Genomic DNA, 20,609 nt, shown 5'->3' with positions numbered 1-20,609 from the left:
GCAAACCTCCTTATTTTAGGAAAAACTTACTTCAAAATAAGCAAAGCAAAACAAACACTCTATTTCTGACTTCTCAAGTTTTCTTGACATACCTTAATTAGCTCCCTTAGAGTTTGGCCCAAAAGACAACTTAATGTAAAATAAGACCTTAGAGAAAAAATGTCTTTATTATTAACCAGATTTTTTTGCACTGGATTATGTGCCTATTGGCCCAGACCGCTAAATAACATCTACACAATGTTTCTTTCATGTTTCAAGAATTGCAAATAACTGTACAAGGTTAAAGTACAAAAGTACACAAGACAGTGGACACGAAATATCCATGTATGAGTTTATCCCATCTGCTGCTTGGTTTGAAAAGTAGAACTTTAACTAAAAAATACTGTCCTCCTATAGTTCTGTCAAGTTTAATGGAAGTGGGTATAACCTGATTACAACACTAACACCAGTATCACTGATCTGATATTTACAAAAAAAATTGTATTTTTCAATAAATTAAAGTCAATGCAACACCCATGCAAGCTAGAATGCTAGCTTTTTGGTGAACAAGGACCCAACATTTGAACAAGAACCTTCCATAGTCCCAAACTTTAAAACTGCCTTTTTTTTTTTTTTTCAAACTGCATCCATTCCTCGCATTGAAGACGTAAACCCCAATCCCATTCCTCTTTGCGTATGAGTCTGTGATCTTGCCATTTCATACTGTGCATCTAGATTTCTGAAAACCTCTTCCTGTTGTTTCAGCGTTTTATAACTCTCTTCATCAACGGAACTACAGCCAGCTTCATCCTCACTCTAGAAACCAGACAGAGGAAAACAAACATTAGGTGTGTAGGAAGTGGTGTTTTCATATACTACAGGTGTCCTAAATGTAAGAATTTTGCTTTGTAGTTTTCAAAAGCTAGTAAGAATTCAAGCATTTGGTTTTACTGCTGGAACATTCCAGCATAGCTTCCCTCTCACTGTCAAGAAACATGTAGAGACCTTCAACCAGTTCCTTGTTCTAACTCATTCCAATAAATGTCTCCAACTATCTATACAAAGCAATACTGTTTTATAACATTATGAATATTGGTTAGTTACCACTGTTGTTATGGATCATAACAGTTGCCTTGTTAGCCAGAAACATAATGGAATTCTGGAATTTGATTTGAATTCAAATTTAGATGCTGCTTGTGACTTTAATGAGAAATACTTAAAGTTCTTAATTACATCAGGTAGTATCAGGTTCACTAACATCTTTACTGGTTAAGGTACACTTTAAAATAAAAAAAGAAATCACTATCCTACAATTAATAAACTTAATTACACATTCAGAACTCTTTACCTTAATGCCCATGAGTTTTCTGAATTTGACGTTTTGGTCCTTGTTTCCAAAATTTAATTTTTCCCATATTTCTGCAGACTGTGATTTATCCTGTGCAAGTTAAAAAAGATATATCAACTTTTAACGTAAGTTTCCATTAATATCACAATACAGTAGCAAGCAAAAAAGCAGTATTAAGAATAAGCCCATTGTGCAGTGCTAGCACAGCTGGAAGGAAAAGGTTTCCAAGTCACATTTGACATTCCTGCAGCATCCTCACAGAAACTCTTTGCAAGGGACATCTGCTTAACCATAGGTTTCAAAATGGAGGCATATTCTTTACTTGGGTAGATTGCACTCACTTCCATAAAGTTTGGAAACCTTGTCAGAATGCATTGCTTCAAGTGAATTATAGAAAAAACGAATTTGCTTATTCCAATTAATCAATATAAAGCACAATTCAGGAAGAACTGCCTAGCATTCAGGTTTCTTCTTCCCTCCCTTTCATCTCCCATCAATGCCACATGAACCAGTTTCAGTTTTTCACATCTTACGAAATGGTCTGTGAAAACCTAAGTAAGCTTGTTACATAACAGACACATGGTGATAATTAATGTAACAAACACACTTCTATACTAGCATATCGAAAGACAAAAATACAAATATTAGAGCACCATTTTTTCCATAGTATCACCAGTTAAAACCTGTACTCAAAACCAGCAACTTTCTGAAAAAGCAACTGCCACAGGAGCCTTTTTCATTTGGAGGCCTATACTTGACTAACTAACTGCAAGAGCATTTATTTGACACAAAAAGCCTGAAGGCTTTTTGTAACTTTTGTTAGTGTTAGTAATGCATTATCCTACTCCTGAGAAGTTCCTAGCAAGGTTAGCAGACTTGTTTTTGAAGCCTGGAATTGGACACGATACAACCAGCAAAGGAAAAAATCTCTACAGTCACAGAAAGGAGTAGCCAATTACAGCTCTATACCTTAGCCATCACTTTTCAGTAAAAATAGACCACCCGTATCTGATATTTAGTTGTAAGTTGTAGGTAAACTGACAGAAGTAACATTAAGATCTAATTATACCTCGTAAGTTTTATGACATTAGGGGTTTTCCTAAGGCTTGTGTCACAACCATTTGCCACTGAAGGTCTAGTTATCTTAGTCCTTTCACTCCTGAAGTTTTACCTTGGGCTGCTATTAATAGGGAAACTGCCGAACAGGCATGACAGTAATTTTGCTGGAAATAACATTAATAAGGATCCTTAAACTGTGTGAGTACAAAATGTTTCCAAACAAGTTTTATGAAAGTAAGAAAAGACAACATTACCCCTTCCTTTTTGCCTTGCCAAAGCATCTTCCGCTTTTTCTCTTGCTCAGCGAATTTCATTGGATTCACTGCCGCTGGGTTATAATAGCTAGGAACAGCTATTCCAGTCTCTGCTAGTGCTTTTGCTTGCAGTGCTGCCATTTGAGCTGCCATGGCTATTTGAGGAGTCACTTGTGTTCCCGATGCCAGAAGGGCAGCAACATTAATAACGGAACCTCCAGTGGCTGCAGCCGCTGAAGAAGAAAGGTAACTTGCTATAAGACTGTAAGTTCTGACTTCTTTTGAAAAAGAAAACAAACAACATCCCGCCCCCCAAATCAACAAATAAAACTCCCAAACACTCCCTTTTTATCAGAAATAAGTTGAAAATGTCTGAATAACAAATGCATGATAAAAATACAGGATATTTGTAATTAAGAAACAAGTCTCCAAGGGTTTTAATAAACCAGAACTAAAAGTGAAACTAATGTACCTCATGCTTCTAAATAACCCTGAGCTGGCAATAGCTTTCAAGCTCTTGCTTAATGATGCATAAAAGAAGGGTCCAATGACCATCATGAAATCATTCACCAGCCTAACATACAACATTTCTGTTGCATACTCAATAAGTGGCAAGAAATCCTGATCGTTTTTGTTGGGGTTTTATGTGGTTTTTTTGTTTTGTTTGTTTGGTTTGGGTTTTTTTTTCCAAATGCTTCCTAGTTCTAGTTGTGGTTCTTATATACGGACCAAGTTAACAATTATACAAAGAAAGACAACCTGCACATTTGTTCAACAGGACTGTAATACTCAGCACATAAGCCTACAATATCTTCCACTCACACTATTGTTTGGGAATTAATATAATATACATGGACTACCTGCAGCCATTTCCTGTTGCTTCTGTTTTTCAACCATTTCTTTCTCTCTCTGTTCTTGCAGCTTCTTTGCTCTTTCCAGTCTAGAAGTAAGTACATGAGAATAAAAATATTTAGACAAGCAAAGTCAACAGCAGCAGCTTATTTACATCACATATCATCAAAATCATAACAACTTCTGACCTTCTGGCTAATGCTTCCTGTGCATCCATAGCTGTATTTCGTCCCCGAAAAGGTGGTGGACTCGGACTCCGGCTGTGACTCCTGCTGAACCTTCGGGGCTTTTCAATTCTTTTCTTTCGCTCTCTGTAACCAAATTTAACAGAATTGCTAAAACAATGAAAGTACATATATACCTTAACATTTCTTAATGTGTTTGATCACAACTCTGAAAAATTGCCTGATGATTAATTTGGACAGCTCTGAGATTATACTGTAACAGTGTAACAGTCACACTTGCCTTGTAGCAAGACAGAGCTAAAACCCAAGACTTCCAACTGCAAGATGTAACGGCATGTGTAATTCTGGGTATTCATTTACCCTCTTATACTTAGTGTTTAGAACAAATAGATCTGCTCTAGAGATTTTAATTCTAAAACCTGGCAAGAAAAAAACATCGTGTAACTTTCAGTAAAGTCAATTGCAAGAAAACTGTAAAATGGATCAAGTTGCAAGAATGCTTTAAAACCATAAAAGACCTCACAGCACTATAATATTAAAAATGAGCATTTTGAAGAGGCCTGATTTAAGAACTGGAATAGCACTTAGGGAAATTAGTATTTCTCTCCCTTCTGTATACTCTTCCCTAAATGTGCTTTGGACAACTGTTTGAGGGAGGCTATCAAGCTAAATGGGAGAGCTGGTTTAAACACATGTGATTTGTCTCATTTGCTCTTGAGAAGGATGGTACTGTGCAGACAACTATGAAGCATGCATTATCTGGAGCCTGACAATCTGAAAAGAATCCAGTAATATGTATTTTTAAGCAAAATATTAAAATATTCAGTTAATTTCTCCTTTAGTAACCTTCTCCCCACATCCTCACTAGTAGAACTTGTTCTTCTGACATATACATCTAGTCCCATCTAAGCAACAGCTGCGCAAAATACACATGTAAAGTACTATTAGCAGTGTTTCTCTTTGCCAGGACCATTAATATCTACATTACAAGAGATACGCTTTATCCCTGTTTAAGCCTCTGACACTGATGTTTTAAACAAGGAAGTCACAGATACTGGAAGTGTCCAATAAAGCTTAAATTACAGGAGATATCACTCACATTTTTCCCAGATTTGCCATAAACAGTAAGTTGAGATGCACAAAGATGTTTCTGCAATTTTATACTTAAATGTTATTATCAACCTTTTGAGATAATAGTTAACTTGACAACAGCCACTTTAAATGGCATTCAGATATTCTGTTTCTTCTGCTTGCAACTTGGGCAGCATCTACAAACATCATGAAACGTAGATTGAAGTTACAAAAAGTGATCCTTGTTTACATGACAAATCTGGTAGAATACAAAGGAGGCAAAACTTATCTTTTCATAGAAGATGACAAGATGCAGATTCAGGCACTGGGAAGTGACAGATCTGCATTCCTGAGATAAGATGTAATGCATGTTTCAAAGATACCTTCATTTTTCCCGTGCTGACTATTGTAGTTTGGTCTTGTCTTTGGTCTGATGCTTTATTGCACTGGTAAACATCAAGGAAATAAATATTTGAGCTTTTGTATTTAAGTATTTCCATTTGAAACAAGCAGATGGTGTCATGTTTTCCACCTAGCATTTAATCAGAGCCATGCTAAAAAAGAACTGCCAGGAGGGTCTACACGCTCACAGAACAAAAAGATTATAGTTTAAATGCTAGTGAGGACAGATCACTTGAAAACATGAGCTTGAGATTATGCAAAGAACCATCAAGAGAAGCTCAAGCTCTACTATTTACAAATGCTTCTGTCATAGCCTGTTAACTGTAACACAACAAATATTGTATTTCATGAATGAGGGAATTCATTTCACAGTTGAGTTTTAACAGGGTAGGTTTCCACATCATGTTTATCTGGTTTGTGAAGAGTTTTCATTGAGGCTTGCCCCACAATTCTCTTCCCAAAGGCTTCACCTAAGCCCACAACTGGATGAAGTGTTCTAGCTACTGTTAAAAAAGACTTATGCCTCACTTATTTTCCTTCTCTAGGATTTGCGAGGCAAAAACAGTACCGAAAAGAAATTGATTCTTGCAGTATGTCCATCACTATCCAACAAGGCATGTTTCCAGCTGAAGAAATTCCTAAGCTCCCTTACTTTTTCTTCCCACATTTGCTGTTCTGTTTTAGGTAATGTGAATTACACTGCAGAAGCAGAAAACTATTCTGGGATGTGAAGTTTTCATGGAGCCATTAAACGCAGAACGTTCAAAGTGACTTTTAGAAACAGTAAATGCACATCATCTGTAATAACTGAAAATAATGGGGAACCGAAGCCTTACACATCATGCTAAAGGTGGCTTAAATACCATTAAATGCAAGTAACGTGTATACCCAACTGGAGACCCAGCTCTACTCACCCCAGCTGAAAGTTTGGTATAAAGTGCACACCAAAATAAAATATGACACAAACCATGTAATTCAACTAGTTCTTCAGAAAGAAGTCTTCTTAACAGTTTCACAAGTGATGTTGTAGCATTACATGAGTGTGCTATATTCTAAAGTCTCCAATGATCCACTGTAATGTTGAGTAGTCATAACCAACTTCTACATCCTTTAAATATGCAATTTAAAATACTCTAGTGAAAATACTACTAAATGAACTGGAACACTGGCAACACTTTCTTGGGAGCTCTGAAGGGACACCAATTTGCATTCAAAGTACGTGTTTTACTTTAAACAAGTAGGAGGGGAAAAACACAACTGTAGTAGTCATTAAGTCATATTTCAGCTTACTCATTCAGAAAATCCTACAGGGCATTAAGAATGCAAAGCTAACACATACAAATAGACTCAGAACTCTACACCAAAATACTGAATGATTCATCAGTATTGGAAAACATCAACTTCTATACAGTGATGAAAACCTCAACTCTAGCATACTCCAGGTGAAGCATGGATCTCAACTCTGTCAAACAGACCCAGAATAAGCCAGTATCTATCTAGCTAGAGTGTTTCAATCTGTGCTTCTAGAATTTAAGTTTAAGGAAGAAATGGAGACACCCAAGATAGGGAGGAAAAATTAACATGATAAATATTCTCCTGTTGAACTTGACAAAAAGGAGTTAGTAATCACTAACACAGAATAGTACATTCAGATCAGAAAGTCCATCTGACTCAAAATTCACCTTAACACTACACTAACCATGCTAGTTAACAGACAAGACAAATTTTTAAATGAACTTTGTGGAGCTGATCAGGATTAGCTTCTGATCAGTGTATCTGCTATGGCAGCCAGTGACTCCCAGTTAAACTTCCTTTTTATGATATATACACAGAGATAAATACTATAGTATTTTTAAAGTAGTGATTTGCCAACCACACTACTCTCGTATCAAACACATGAAAGGGTTAGTTGTATGTTATTCTTCAGTTTTTCCCACTTAAGTATCATTTAAATATCCTATTTAAAATAGTAAATTTAGTTGTGGTCCAAGAAGCCAAAAAGAGCTTGAACTGTGGTAATCATTCCTAGGCAAAATATTATTTACTTTCCTTCTATTTTATCAGTCAGAAGTTCTAAAATGGTGGTTTTATAAGATACCCACAAAATAACTAGTAAAGCATTTCTAATTACTAGCAAGAATCATGCTATGAAAAGCCAAGAATCTGAGACATTTAAGCTGCCTAGGAGAAATGTTTCTGTAAATGTATGCATAGTCGTCCTTAACCCACTATATCAAAACAGCTGAGAAAAAGCCAAACACATTTAGTTACACTGAATAAACATTAACTGGCAAACCCATTATTTTTCTATACATCAGCCTGTCACAGAACATTCAACCAAACACCACTAAGCGTATATGGAAGGTAACACTCACCTGCTTCTACTCCTAGTTCTGCTTTTACTTCTGCTTCTATGTCTGTGTCTAGATCTTGATCTAGAACGAGATCTTATACGTCGTTTTCTCTCTCTGCTGCGAGATCGGGATTTTTTCCTATCACGACTTCTACTACGATGACGTCTGAAACACATGTCCCAAATTCTTACATATATTCTCATGTTTAAATTCAGCTTCTACTTAAGGACTTACATACAGGTTCATCACCACAGGGCAAAATGCATCAGGCAGGGTGGGGAGACTGCAAACTACACACGGAAGAGTTCATGCCTGGAACAGTTTAAGTTGTAAGACCAGGAGATGAAATGGTAAAGGAACCAAACACTACCACCAGCCACAACAGACAAGTGAGTTACACAGAGTTTATGTAAACAGTCATACTCATCAATATAGCTATTTTTAGTTGCTCATAAAAGTGTACATCTCAAAACAAATACATGGCCAAACTAATCTGATGCATGAGTCTTGAATTCAAGGCAACAATACTCTCCTCCTCCCCATGATATTCAGAGAATCACAGAATGGTTTGGGTTAGAAGAGACCTTAAAGACCATCTAGTTCCAACCCCCCTGCCATGGGCAGGGACACCTTCTACTAGACCAGGTTGCTCAAAGCCCCATCCAGCCTGGCCTTGAGTACTCCCATACCTTAGGGAAGAGATGCCCACATTTCAGCTTGTGAGTCACACATGCTCCCTCATTAGCTGAAGCTTGTTCCTTGCTATCATGTTTGCTACAGATCCCTCAGCTATGAGCCGAACTTGCTGAAAAGTTCTGCTGGCAGCAACCTCTTTTGTCCCAAGCAATTCTCCTACCACAAGTGTGCTAGGTGGCCTACTGTGCAAGGCAGCTTAGACAGCATTGTCCCTGGATAAACTCTTGATTTAGGAGGTAAAAAGCCATGACATTGCTAAGGTGTATTTTCTTTACCGTCACTGAAAACAGGGAACATTTAATACACTCTGTTTATAAATTTTCTATACTCTGTAAGCTAACTATAAACATGAGACAGATCACCTATATAAAGCCTTAGAGATATTTTGTACTTTTACTCAGAACCAATCTGAAAAAAAAAAAAGTAGCGGCAAATGCGCTACCCAACGAAAACTGAAACGTGCAATATAAACTGATGCTTTAGAGTTAAATTAGATCAGTAATATAATCGAGCTGTACTTCAGAAGTCTACACAAATTCCAAACATTGCTTTTGCAAATGCACTTAAAGAGAATAATCATGTAAAACAACTTACCTTTCACGAGACCTGGATCTTGAATGACTCCTCCCTCTTGATGATTTTCTCTCTTTGCGTTTATGTCTATCCTCACCATTTTCAGATGAATTTAGGCTATCTCTTCCCTTGTCAGAAGAATGTTCTTTGTCATTGTGGTCTTCAGATTTGTGCTTCTTGGAGGACTTCTCTTTGGATTCATGTCTTCTTGCCTGTTTTAAGAAGAAGTTGGTTCTTTCAGGAAAATAGTGCAACAAAGAGAGTTAGTATGGGTATCAGAAGACAAAAAATGATAAGTTGTGATGCAACATTAGTAACCTTAGGAGCGTGACTCAATCATGAGTGATGGCTATTTTACCTAATGTCACCAACTATCCAAAGTTGCAAATGCACACTATCATTTTTCCCCCTTTTCCCTCCTCCCCACTTTCTAAAGGATTTCTAAAGCACCCATCAAGGTATCTTTACAGTGTTTCCACATAAGAGTTCACAGCATTGTAACAAAAACAACTGTCATTCTCAGTTACTGTCTCCATTCCAAACACACAAGAAGTATCTATCTTGAAGTACCTGACAATTTATTAACATGCATATATATACACACACTCAATTTGGAGTGAATATTTAGTATTTGCCTAAGCCTACCAGGTAGAAAGTTACTAAAATCCAAACATAGTTGCAGACATGTACTATCTTGCTTTTAGCACTAAAACTATTTTCTATCCATTATTAGGTAACTAATTTTTAGAGCAAAACTCTCCTCAGTCAGTAACTTCCGACAGTTTTTAAAAAGCAGTAAGTTACATGGTTGTCATCCCATTTTTAGTATTTAAAACTAACATGCATCACTCTGAGACCTCCCACAATAGTTTTAAATTAAAGAAATGCTGCTCCACTATACTGCAATTTCTTCCTGCAGTGCCTCTTAAAAAAAGATTCCTTTTTATAGCCGCAATGCCAAAAATACTTAGCAAGGTCAGGCCTGATTTTTGCCAGTGTTTTCCTTAGAGACTAAGTCATGACATCAACACCTTTTCTTAATATATCCAGTTTATTTTGAAAACTTTCTAGCACAAAAGCATAGCACACTTAAGTCTTAAGGTTAAATAATGTTTTGTTTCAAGTCACCATTTAAGCATGATACATTCATTTTAGACCAAAACCCAATTCTTCAGTGCGTTTTTTTGCTTATCTAAATCTGTTAACTACTCGTAAGACCTTTCCTATAATCATAACTCTCTCTCTCAAAAGAAACAAGTCTGGAGAAGATGCTATAATTAGCTTATACCCATTTACCCAAGCCTTTCTAACTGCTTATTAATATATATGTTTCTAAATATATTTGATTATAGTTCTTCAAGTATACAATAACGCTATATATTTTTGCTCTTACAGTATTTTATTCTTAACTCCTTGAATAATCAGTTGTTACATAAAAAACACATCTGAAGTTTGAGATGTTAACCTGTACATTAATTTTGTTTTTACGTAAGTCGCTGTTCCAATATACATATTAAAAATAATTACTGATATTCAGTATTTAGTCTACAAAGAGCTTAATCTTGCAAATGAATGAACACAGTAAATCTACTGTGGGACATTGTTCCTTATCTGTTCACTCTGTGAAACTTAGAAATTGCTAAATAAATTGTGTAAGATTAGATCCAACAGCATGGCAAAACACTGGACATAATTTTAAGCGAGGACTTTTTTTTTTTTTTAAACATTAAAAAGAGATTTTTTTTTTTTTTTTTAAATCACGTCTTCCAGGCACACACTTAGTAATAAACCACCATTATATCCCATAACGGATTTAAGATATTTTTAAGGGAAATATGAGTTTGAATGACTAATAGTTACCTTATCATGAAGTAGGCTTATAATTTTGCTATCTGAGTCTGCAGCGTCTTCAGTTCAGTCTCTTCGCGCATTAGCACGCTGAGTATGATTTATTATAGAAATGTTATCATGTGAGCTAAACAATATATTCAATTTCACAAAAACTCTCCTAGATTATTTTTCTTTTCCTTTTTTTTTTTTTCCTCCTTTTTTAAACAGAGCTTCCATTGGAAAGGGGGAAGGAGAAGTTACTGACCCGGGTTAAAAGTTGAAAAGTCCCTCATCTGACCCAGCCTGCTATTGCCCCACACAGCTTAAACTTCTTTGTGACTATTTCAATGCTCCTGGTTTGCTCATTTCATCTCCTCTCTGGTGTGTAAGCCAGTTATTTTCAAGGTATTACTGATGCTGTCTCTTCTCACTCCCCTATATATACACACAGGTATTTATTTATTTTTTAAAAGAGACAGCCCTCTGGAATTTTTGCTCCTACTGTCATGTTTCCAGCTGACTCAGCTTGTCAAGCTATGACAGTCTTTACAATTAAAGGATGCAATAAACAGAGCTTGGTCAGGTGGGGAATTATTTTTAATATACTTAAGTAGGTGGGCATGTATCACAGAGTCCTGAACATTGGCCAGGAATAAAGCCACCCAAGGCTTTTGGTTAATGGAAGCTCTGTGAAAGTCATCAAGAACACCATTCTACTTCTCCACATGAATTCTTTCTTTTGGCTGTTTCCAAAAAAAAAGAAAAAAAAAAAAGACAAACATTAAGTTACTAGTTTCTGAAAGCATTTTTCTATAAAACTATTACCTTGTCAACATGATGGCTGCAATCATGCTTCACTATGAAAGGATCTCCATATCCATTTTTAAGCTTAAAGTTTCCAATTTCTTGTACTTACCATAAAGTCATTTATATACGTTTACACATATGTGCATTACTACAAGATACTTTTAAAGATGTACTGTACAATTACCTAAACGCTACAAAGTGTTAATTACCTCTTTGCTTCTGCTCCGGCTTCTGTGTTTTCTTCCTTCAGTATCTGGAGGAGAAAGCATTATTGTTATTTACCAACTTAAAGAGGAGACCAGCTGGCTATAATCTTTCTTGTTCCTTTCAGTTATTCCACCCCCAAAAGTCAAGAACAGATTTAGAAAACAAACAGCACTATTTGAATATCTACTGCAGAAAGCAAACTCTAGCTGTTACTCCCAGTTCTTTGCTTTTATTTATGCTCTGACAACGAAAAACCAGCCCATGTCTTACTCCAGTCACATTCTTCAGCCAGGTAACTTTGTTTTTGTTACAACCATGAAAAAGTATCCCAGCCTAAGCATATGTAATTAAAACGAAGACAAAGTAGTATGGTTTTCTGTTTGGTGTTGTCCCCTGTCCACTCCCATCCATCATCTTGTGAACGAACATTCACAAGACCTTTTTCCTTAGCACTTCTACCATTAAAATGGAAAAGTTTCAATAGAACACACTTAAGATACAAAATCAAAATTAGTAGCTTCATTTTTTCCCAATTCTAACAAGTTACTAGAGTTAAGTCTGTTCATTTTTTCCAAAACGGCTTTAAAGAGATTTCAGTTCTACAAGCACAGATCAGAACATTACTAAGCAACTTTGCTTTTATGAAGACCATACCTGACTTCCGTCTTCTTTCCCTTGACCGTGAGCGTGATCTTGAATAATGATGCTTTGATGTTCTGGGAGAACTAGAGGCATCTGATTGTTCCTTTTTCTTTTCTCTTTCTGGAGAGGACTTTTCTGGGGCTACTCCATCTCGTTCTGTATCACTACCCTACATGTGAGGACAGAAAGTTTAAAACCCAAAAACTTAGGACTGAAAAACAAGATAAACTATTTACTTAGTTCTTCCTCTGAAGACACACTTAGAACTATTTTCTGTAAAGACAATCTCTTGAGTAGCCACCCCATTATTAGTTAAGCAATAGCTTGATAGACTTGCAGTGAACTGTGTAACTGCATACAGATTGATTTTTTCAAGACTTTATTAAAAGACAACTAATACATAGTAACATTTTGCTCTCCCACTACATTAGACCGCACTTTACTTTTTCCACGCGCTTTTGAGAATATCAGTAAGCCTAAACTCTGATCCACAGTTTTCGCTAAATGGTGCTGTTTGTAGGTCAATTACCTTTTAACATTTACATGACTAAGGTTACTTAAGGTCAATGTTGTCCCAACAGATCTAAGTCACCTCACAAGTTAGTGCATTACTGAGGCACAGCACAAACCCCCCACAGTATTCTGAAGTACAGAATGAACTTTGAAGAGAAATGAATTGAGGTATATTGTACTAGTGTTAGACAGCTAACTTTGGAATAAGAAAAACTTCAAACAGTATCTCTATGCAAAAATGTGTATTTGCATGAGAGTACATATAGGTCACATTCACCTGTCCCAGCAATTTCTGTATCACATTTTTCTTAGATGACAAAAGCCAAGATGTTCCCTCCATTCCTTTTAAACCTTGATCTAGGAGGACTAAACCCAGAAACTTACCATGTGTAGAGCAGTCAAGACTGCTTTGTGATTCAAAGCTGGGAGAAGTAAATGTGTACAACCAGCATACAATGCAATGAAAGGAACAGAACGGAAAAAGTACACACTGAGAAGGTGAATGTGCTTTCATTAGTGCCTTTATAGATTCATTGGTGTCTCTTGTTCTGATCATATAAATGGCAGTTATAATCAAACCTTCTGACCATTGTGTGGCTGCAGAAGATTTCACTAAGGAGATAATTTGGCCCAGAAAAGCTGTTCATGAAGATATTTTAGTGTAGCAGATGACTAACTTGCATGGTTTTCTACCAGCTGCAGTTTTATTTCCAAACTGAACAAGAAATGTGAAAAGCTCTCAAATGCTGATTTACATTCATTACTTTGAAAACAAAGCTGCTAGTTTTTCTTAAACCACAACAGATATTACAGATTGTCACTAATATATTGTGTATTAATGGTAGACTTTCTTCATAACATGCTACAGGTAAATCTTTGGATTTCTATTTCAGCTACTAGCGTTTAGTCTGCACAATTCTTTATTAATTTGCATCTGTACAAAGATATATCTACAGTAAAATCCCTTTAAGAGAGATAAAGCAGCTGTTCACTTCTCCATTCACATGGTATACCGATATCTAGTTCAAAACACACCGGCATATGGACAACAGCACTGACCGCTTAAGAGCCCATCTGCAGCGTAGCTTTAACTATCGTCTCAGTGACACTGAATACTATTGATACACCACCCACCACCCTGAAAACTTCAGAACATTAGATAAAGAGTAGGAACTGACTCCCCTACTTGTGATCTTCACCACCACAATCCTTAGCATTCCACATCTACCCATCATCTGCTTATCTACACTTCCCCCCCCCTTCTACTCAGTCCCTCACTTCTCCATCTAAGGTTTCCAAAAGACTCAGCTAGCAGAAGTTTCAAAAGAACTTTGAGACTTCTATAAATTTACATTTCCAAGGAACTTGTGAAAGATAAGGAGAACACCAGCTAACAATCTAAGTTAACTGGGTTTTTAAACATAGAACCCAATTGAAATTGAGCCCACTGCCACATTTTCCAAGGCTACCAGCCTCATTATTTATACACAAGGCTGTTCATCAATGCCTTTGTGCACTGCACCTTAGAGAAATCTCTCAGCTCTACAAAAACTACGGCAAAAAAAGGCTAACAGACTCCAATGAGACTGTTCTCAGTTCTTAAAGTACATGTGGGATTGGCCACAGGCTGTTTCATTGAACAAGCCCCTCACCTACTGCTTCAGAGGAACCTCAAAAAGAGTGCCTATAATCTAGGTGCAAAACTACAAGTCCATAAGTCTTTAAGTCCTCTTACAGAAAAAAATACCCTATTCTTAACAAGTTAAATTAGATAAACCGAAAATACATCATTAAAATAAAAAAAAAAAGATTCATTTGCTCCGGAAGTTTACAGCCCTTTTGTTCTGTTTCACCACTGGTCAAACTTTCAAGACAAGAACTTAAAATACTAGATTAAACACCACAAAGTACTTAAGTCAACTTTGAAAAGTTTTATCGCTTTAGAGTCTGGTTCGTTTGGGTTTGTTTTTTTTTTCACTCGAGACTTTAATAACTTTTGAAAAAAAATTAACCGCATTGGGTTTGATAACTACTCTTCTTGGTTCTTCAACTCAATTACGGAACAAACACCTTTATATATTACCAAGCCACACAAATTCTAACAAAAAATAAAGCTACACTCTTGGAACATAAAGGACAGTGATAACTACAGCACAGGCGTTTCCTATCCATAGTAACCATAAAAAAAGGAGGATGAGGGCAAATAATTAATCACTGAGTGCAATAAGATGCTGAAAATAGCAGGCCTGTGATCAAACACAAAGAAAAATAATAGGATAGGGAAAGCTACATGAACGAAAACTGAGCATGGCCCAACCGCCAAATCGATCCCCTCTTCTCCCGTCCCAGGGAACCTGCACCCCAGTCCCTCTGAGAAACGCCTGTTCCTGTAACCACAACACTTCTCTCCCCGGCCAGGAAATGATAGGGCCTCGGTCACAAGGCCTCATCGCTCCTCTCCAAGCCCAGAGAAATGAAACAGAAACTTCTGGAAACAGGGAGAGAAGTAATGGGTGAAAAGCGGCCACCCCCTGCCCGAGGCCCATCATGGCGCCGGCAAGCGAAGGAGCGGCGGGCGCCATTTTGTCTCTCCGCGCACACGGCTTCCCGACCCAGCCCTCCCCATCTCACACGCTCTTCCCTCCCGCCCCGCGGCAGCCCCCTTCCCAATTCGGCTCCCTCCAAATATCCCAGCAGCGAACACCGCTTACCGCCATGACCGAACGTCCGGGACGCCGCTCCCCTTCAACGACTCCTCACAAGGAGCTCAACCTCCCTCAGCAGCCGCGGCCGTAGCGCTCGCGAACCGAGGCGAGGCGACACGCCCCGCCCTCCCTCTCCCTTCAGGCGCCCGGATGTAACCATGGGGCGGGGGAAGGCGACAGGGAGCCAGGGAGCCGCGGTGCATCCTGGGGGCGGAGAAGGATTAGGGGGTGTCTTAGCAACGGTGCGGTTCGCGTTCGGAGGAAGTTTGGCCTACGCTGCGACCCGTAGCGTTAGCCAGGGTTCCCGCCAATTTGAAAGCCTGAAGCGGCTGACGAAATGCGGTAATGGTTTGTCACAGGCCCGCGGGGCTGCGGTGAGGAGATGGGAGGACGGCTCGCGGTCCTTGTGGGCAGGGGTGTCCGCTGCGTGGCGGGGAGGGCTCTGTGGCACTGCGTTTCCTTCAGTCTGGGGAGCGAAACCTGTCCTCGCCCAGCTGCGTTCGGTCAGGCCCGCTGGGGACATCAGCTGGAAGGCTCGTTGCTCCTGCGACTTAACTTTGTCTTTCCTAAACACGCGATTTGCCTTCGGAAGGCTTACTGTACTACCCTTCCTCCTAGACGCAGAATCATGATAGAATAATAAAATCAGTAATTTGTGTGTGGTCATGTAACATTTTTAAAGCTCTCTGCCTTACAGCATGTTCCTTAAATGTTTATCATAGGTAAACATGTGGAATGATATTGAACTTCTTGCGAATGATGACACGGGGAGTGAGCAGCTCCCTGTAGGTTTAGGACATGAATGTGGAACTGCATTGTACCAAGTGGATACGTTACTTCAAATCACATCTTCAGAAAAGGTAGAATTCATCAAAGCTGTTGTTCTTTTTCTTAATAATTACCAGAGCTTCTTTATCATATGTTCTAAAGTGTCTCAGTTATTATATATAACAACCTTTTTCTTCCTAGGTCTCCGTTAATCCGCAGTTGTATGCATGCAACTCGAGGGATGGCAGTATTATTGTTGTTGACAGATCGGTGGCACTACTTGACAGTACTGGGCAGTCTCTTCAGATGCACATTCAGTTTGGTAAGTTCGTTCCTTTGGAATCCCACTGGAAGTTAAAACTGACTCTTAAAATATATATGTTAGGTTTGCATAGGAAAATAATAGCAAGTATCTTGCATATCTAACTAGCCTATAAAAGGAAGTATTATAATAAATACCTAAGTAATAAAAAGTAATTGCTGATTCTTTATGCAATTAACTAAGTATTTCTGTACAGTTTAATTAGAATGCTCGCTAACTTTTCACTGGAATGGGAATAATGGATACCAAAATCGCTCCCTGTATGCCCTTTCCTCTACTTTTGAATAATCAAAAGAAATAATTTTGAAGAAATCTGGGACACTGTATTGTCCAATTCCTGTGTTTCAAATATGAATGCCTAGTAATAAAAAGCAAGTCTTAATATTTGACATTTTGCCTTGGAACTTTTCAGATACTAATGTGGATGTAGTTGGTATGTGTCAAGAAAAACAATTTCTTGTGGTTGGTGAGAGAAGTGGCAATTTCCATCTTATTCACATACCAACAAAACAAACCTTGCTAACCAAGGTACAGTAAATTTTCTATTCTAATTTTGCTGAAAACCTTTTGCTCTCAGAATTTCTTGAGTTGTTTTCTTTCTTTCAAACATCAAAGTAGAAACATTCTTGTGTTTTGAACACATCTTCTAGTTTGAACACACAAACAGATTAAAGGGACACTTTTGTTCCCATAAGTAACGAAGAAGCAAAATATATTTAGGAATGGCATGTATACACAAGAACTAGCTCGTCATGAAAGAAAAAAGTTTAAAGTTTGAATTGATGATCAGTATTTCTTTTTTTTTTTTTTCCAAATAAAATACAAAATAATAGTCTAATAGTCTTTATGTTGATTCTGTTTTAGATTTTGTTTGAAAAATCTTCAAGTGAAAAGACTTACTTAAATCTCTTTATTGAAAAAGATAATGCAGATGCAGGTAAGAACTTGATGTTATTTTTTCTTCCTTGTCTCAATTTTTGTGATTTTGTTCCCCTTTACTGTCACTCAGGGAAAGAGACTACAAAATAAATAATCAGATACAGCTTTACTTTGCATTGTACACATTAAATACACTTTTCTTAATGCTTTCCTGTGAAGATATTTAGCTCATTAATTACTTTTACAAATGTCATAGAAAACAACAAACATTCAGAACTCAATACCTCTTTCTTTTGAGACTGTGCTAAACATATGAAAATGCTCAAAAAGGAAGGATTCCTTCTCCTTCTTCTATCAGACTTCAGTTTTTAGTAGTTCTTGTTCTTCCATAAGCTCCCAGTCTTGTTCTGTCACAATGTATTTAAATGCAGTTTTGCCATGAAAACAGAATTTGCAGTCTGATGGATGCATATAAAAATCATAATTTCAAACAAAACTCTAAGATGTACAAACTTATTCTACTCTTTGTTGAAGGTGACAAATTTTTGTTTAAAAATAGTCTAATATATTGGTCAGATTTTTTTTTTTTGTCCGTTATTTCACTGTCCTGTTCATAAGCAAGTAGTCTTTTGATGATTATTGAATACTTAAGTTTTAAATATTTGTATTGGATTTTTTTTTTTAGGTGTTTATCATATGTTCATTCTCACAAGCAATGGATTCTTCTGCATTATGTGTCTCCCACTTGCTAAAACACAGGAAGGTAGGATGATCTACAAACCACTGGGGATTTCCATTTGAACAGGAAAAGCTGTATTAAAAAAGTTTTTCCTTGCATCTTACTAATGGGAATAAGATATTGAGTTGGGATTTTCTGTATAATCTTAGTTTGTTTTTCAAGGGAAACTGATATATAACTAGTTCCGTAATAAAATTATTTTTTATTCTTCCAATAATTCCTCTATGTTATGTTTCTCTGAGTCACTGCTTTAGAGAGAGTACTGAATACTATGGAAGCAGGATTTTAAGCTATAATCAGTCTTAACTGTACTGAAGAATATTGGGAATAATTTAAATTTTTAATGCTGTATAAGTATAGTTATTAGTTTTCTGTAACTGAATACTGTGATCAATAGAAATAGACCCTGTTAAAGATCCTGACTAAAGTGTTTTTTGGCATAGTCACGTTAGGATTAAACTATCCTATATGATGTTTAGTGACTTTTTTCAATTTTGAAAAAGTTTATTTAACACTGATTTTATTTATTTATTTATTTATTTTTTTAATCTAGCAATTGACAAGATGGATATGATTACGGCAAAGAAAGTAAGAAATACCTGCTAACTTGTAACATATGTGTTAAGTGCAAACCTTGTAACAAAACTTTGCTCTGTACGTTTCATTGACTACTTACCAGGTTATTATTACAACTCATAATTGTGATTTATTACTTTTTCTGTACATGGAGAAGTGAGCAGTTCAAGGTTTTATCCACTGATTGTATAAACAACTTTTTTTCTTCCCCTTTTGTTTGCTTTCCCTTCATCTTCCACACCACAAGTTACAAGGACAGATAAAGACAGCTTTCATTTCCACAGAAGAGTATCACAGCCTCGGCTGTCAGAATTTTGTGATAAGTAATTCAGTGAACAAAATCCATTTGATAATTGGGGTAAGTACTAGGAATGTGTTCATAACAATTATTATGTGATCAGAGATGGTGTTTTTTGATCTGCAACAAAATTTATCTCTAGCTGGTTAAAAAGGAGGTAATAAACTTTTTGCACTAAGACTTTTTGTCTTTCATTTCCTTCACTGTAAATTTAAAGGTTATCAGTTGTGCAGTCTGTCCATAGCTTTTGTTGTAAGGAAATAACTGTTGTGATTTCAGAACTTGCTCTGTTATGATGCATGGGGGAAAAATATTTTCACCCTGGTTGCATGACCTTAGTAAATCCACTGTGGTTCCTAGCCTGTACAGGCTAGTCTATCAATAGTCCTATCCTTGAGCTCAGAGACAAAGCCGAAGTTGGCAAGAGTCTTCTAATCAGGTTCACATTCAGCAGAAGCTTGCCAAAGTAACAGTTAAGGTCCCAATTCAACAAAGCATGAATTAAGTACAGGAACTAATAAAAAAATAAAAATATAGACATATTTTGAAATGTTATTTTGGACTAGAAACAAGTTTTCTGAGTTCATTGACTGAAGCCTGTTGAATGCAATGCAATTTTTCTCAGTAGGTTCAGTGTATGTTTCATTCAGGTTTTATGTTCTATGAGAATGGAAAGTGGATGTTTTGCAATATGGCATGTTTTTAGAAAAGCCAAAAATGTTTAGGGAAGGTGACTGTAACAGTTACTGTAGTAAAGGCCAGTCTTGAAATGAGAAAGAAAAAAGGCTAAATTAAAAAAAAAAAAAAAGGTCTTTTTCTGAATATCAACATTCACTGGGAATAAAGTTTGTTTTGCAGCTTTGCAAGTGTGTTTATAAGTTAAAGATCAGCTGAAGAAGCACATCTGTCAATGGCCAGATTTCTAATGTATAACCCTATTTTACTTTGCCTTTACTAATAGGGTAAAGGCGATTATGTACTCTCCAAATGGGAGGTAGACACTACCAATAACCTGGTGTCTGTTCGAAGTTTTGCTGATTCAAGTCTTATCAAAGGTAAAGAAGAGGGGTTTTTTTCTTTTTATAGACAAGTGTAGAATTCATATTTAATTGCAGAAAATACTAAGACATTTTCAGTTATTTCATTGTTTTTGGTAAATACACATATACCAAATGGAACACTTCTTGTAAAGGTAAAGCCAAAATGTATGCTTCAAAGTTGTTGAGTTTAACTTAGATACGCAAATCACAATTCTGTTTAAGCTGAACTTTTCACAGTCCTAGGAAGTTCCATGATTTTAAACACCTGTAGGTTTCCAATGCTTGGTTGCACATTTTAATAAGTTTTTGCTTCAAATAAATTTCTGAAGAAAAATAATAGATTATATGTGACTATGGATATTTTTTTAGATGCAGTGAAACTTCAAGTTCTTGACAATCTGCTGTTTGTTTTAGATACAGAGGTATGTGTAATGATTTGGTTTAGTCTTCATTTTACAATGCTCTTGAACCAGCTTATAAAAATATTTTTTACAGCAATAGCTTTAAAAA

At 36.7% G+C, this 20,609-nt stretch overlaps 2 protein-coding genes across 6 annotated transcripts in view; one reads left to right on the top strand and one right to left on the bottom strand.

Annotated features, from left to right (window-relative positions):
- Positions 1-148: 148 nt before the first annotated feature.
- On the bottom strand, positions 149-15,712 carry RSRC2 (arginine and serine rich coiled-coil 2). Of its 2 annotated transcripts, none has more exons than XM_069794693.1 (10): positions 15,484-15,712; positions 12,272-12,428; positions 11,620-11,663; positions 8,795-8,985; positions 7,526-7,669; positions 3,681-3,803; positions 3,501-3,580; positions 2,641-2,873; positions 1,328-1,417; positions 149-795 (listed from the first exon to the last, which is right to left on the bottom strand). In XM_069794693.1, exons 1-10 carry the CDS (start codon positions 15,487-15,489, stop codon positions 616-618), a joined length of 1,248 nt encoding a protein of 415 aa, XP_069650794.1. In that variant the 5' UTR covers positions 15,490-15,712; the 3' UTR covers positions 149-615. The 2 variants fall into 2 exon arrangements, with proteins under 2 accessions (XP_069650794.1, XP_069650795.1); XM_069794694.1 differs by lacking the exon at positions 15,484-15,712 and adding an exon at positions 10,634-10,711 and having other exon boundaries at positions 8,795-9,007.
- The window catches only part of KNTC1 (kinetochore associated 1), a 41,398-nt gene continuing 36,443 nt past the window's right edge, over positions 15,655-20,609 (top strand). For 2 of the 4 annotated variants that reach the window (XM_069794687.1, XM_069794684.1), the window contains exons 1-10: positions 15,688-15,825; positions 16,200-16,337; positions 16,447-16,567; positions 16,980-17,095; positions 17,432-17,504; positions 18,132-18,209; positions 18,739-18,773; positions 19,009-19,119; positions 20,021-20,114; positions 20,469-20,521. In XM_069794687.1, coding sequence (XP_069650788.1) covers positions 15,823-15,825; positions 16,200-16,337; positions 16,447-16,567; positions 16,980-17,095; positions 17,432-17,504; positions 18,132-18,209; positions 18,739-18,773; positions 19,009-19,119; positions 20,021-20,114; positions 20,469-20,521 — 822 coding nt within the window. In that variant the 5' untranslated portion in view covers positions 15,688-15,822. Of the gene's footprint in view, positions 15,852-16,199; positions 16,338-16,446; positions 16,568-16,979; positions 17,096-17,431; positions 17,505-18,131; positions 18,210-18,738; positions 18,774-19,008; positions 19,120-20,020; positions 20,115-20,468; positions 20,522-20,609 lie in introns of all 4 variants that reach the window. The other 2 variants (XM_069794685.1, XM_069794686.1) reach the window with 2 other exon arrangements.

Source organism: Haliaeetus albicilla, chromosome 10 (assembly GCF_947461875.1).
Source record: "Haliaeetus albicilla chromosome 10, bHalAlb1.1, whole genome shotgun sequence".
In the NCBI taxonomy this organism is placed as follows: domain Eukaryota; kingdom Metazoa; phylum Chordata; class Aves; order Accipitriformes; family Accipitridae; genus Haliaeetus; species Haliaeetus albicilla.
Note: the sequence above shows the minus strand (reverse complement) of the source record. Positions and strands in the feature narration are given on the sequence as shown.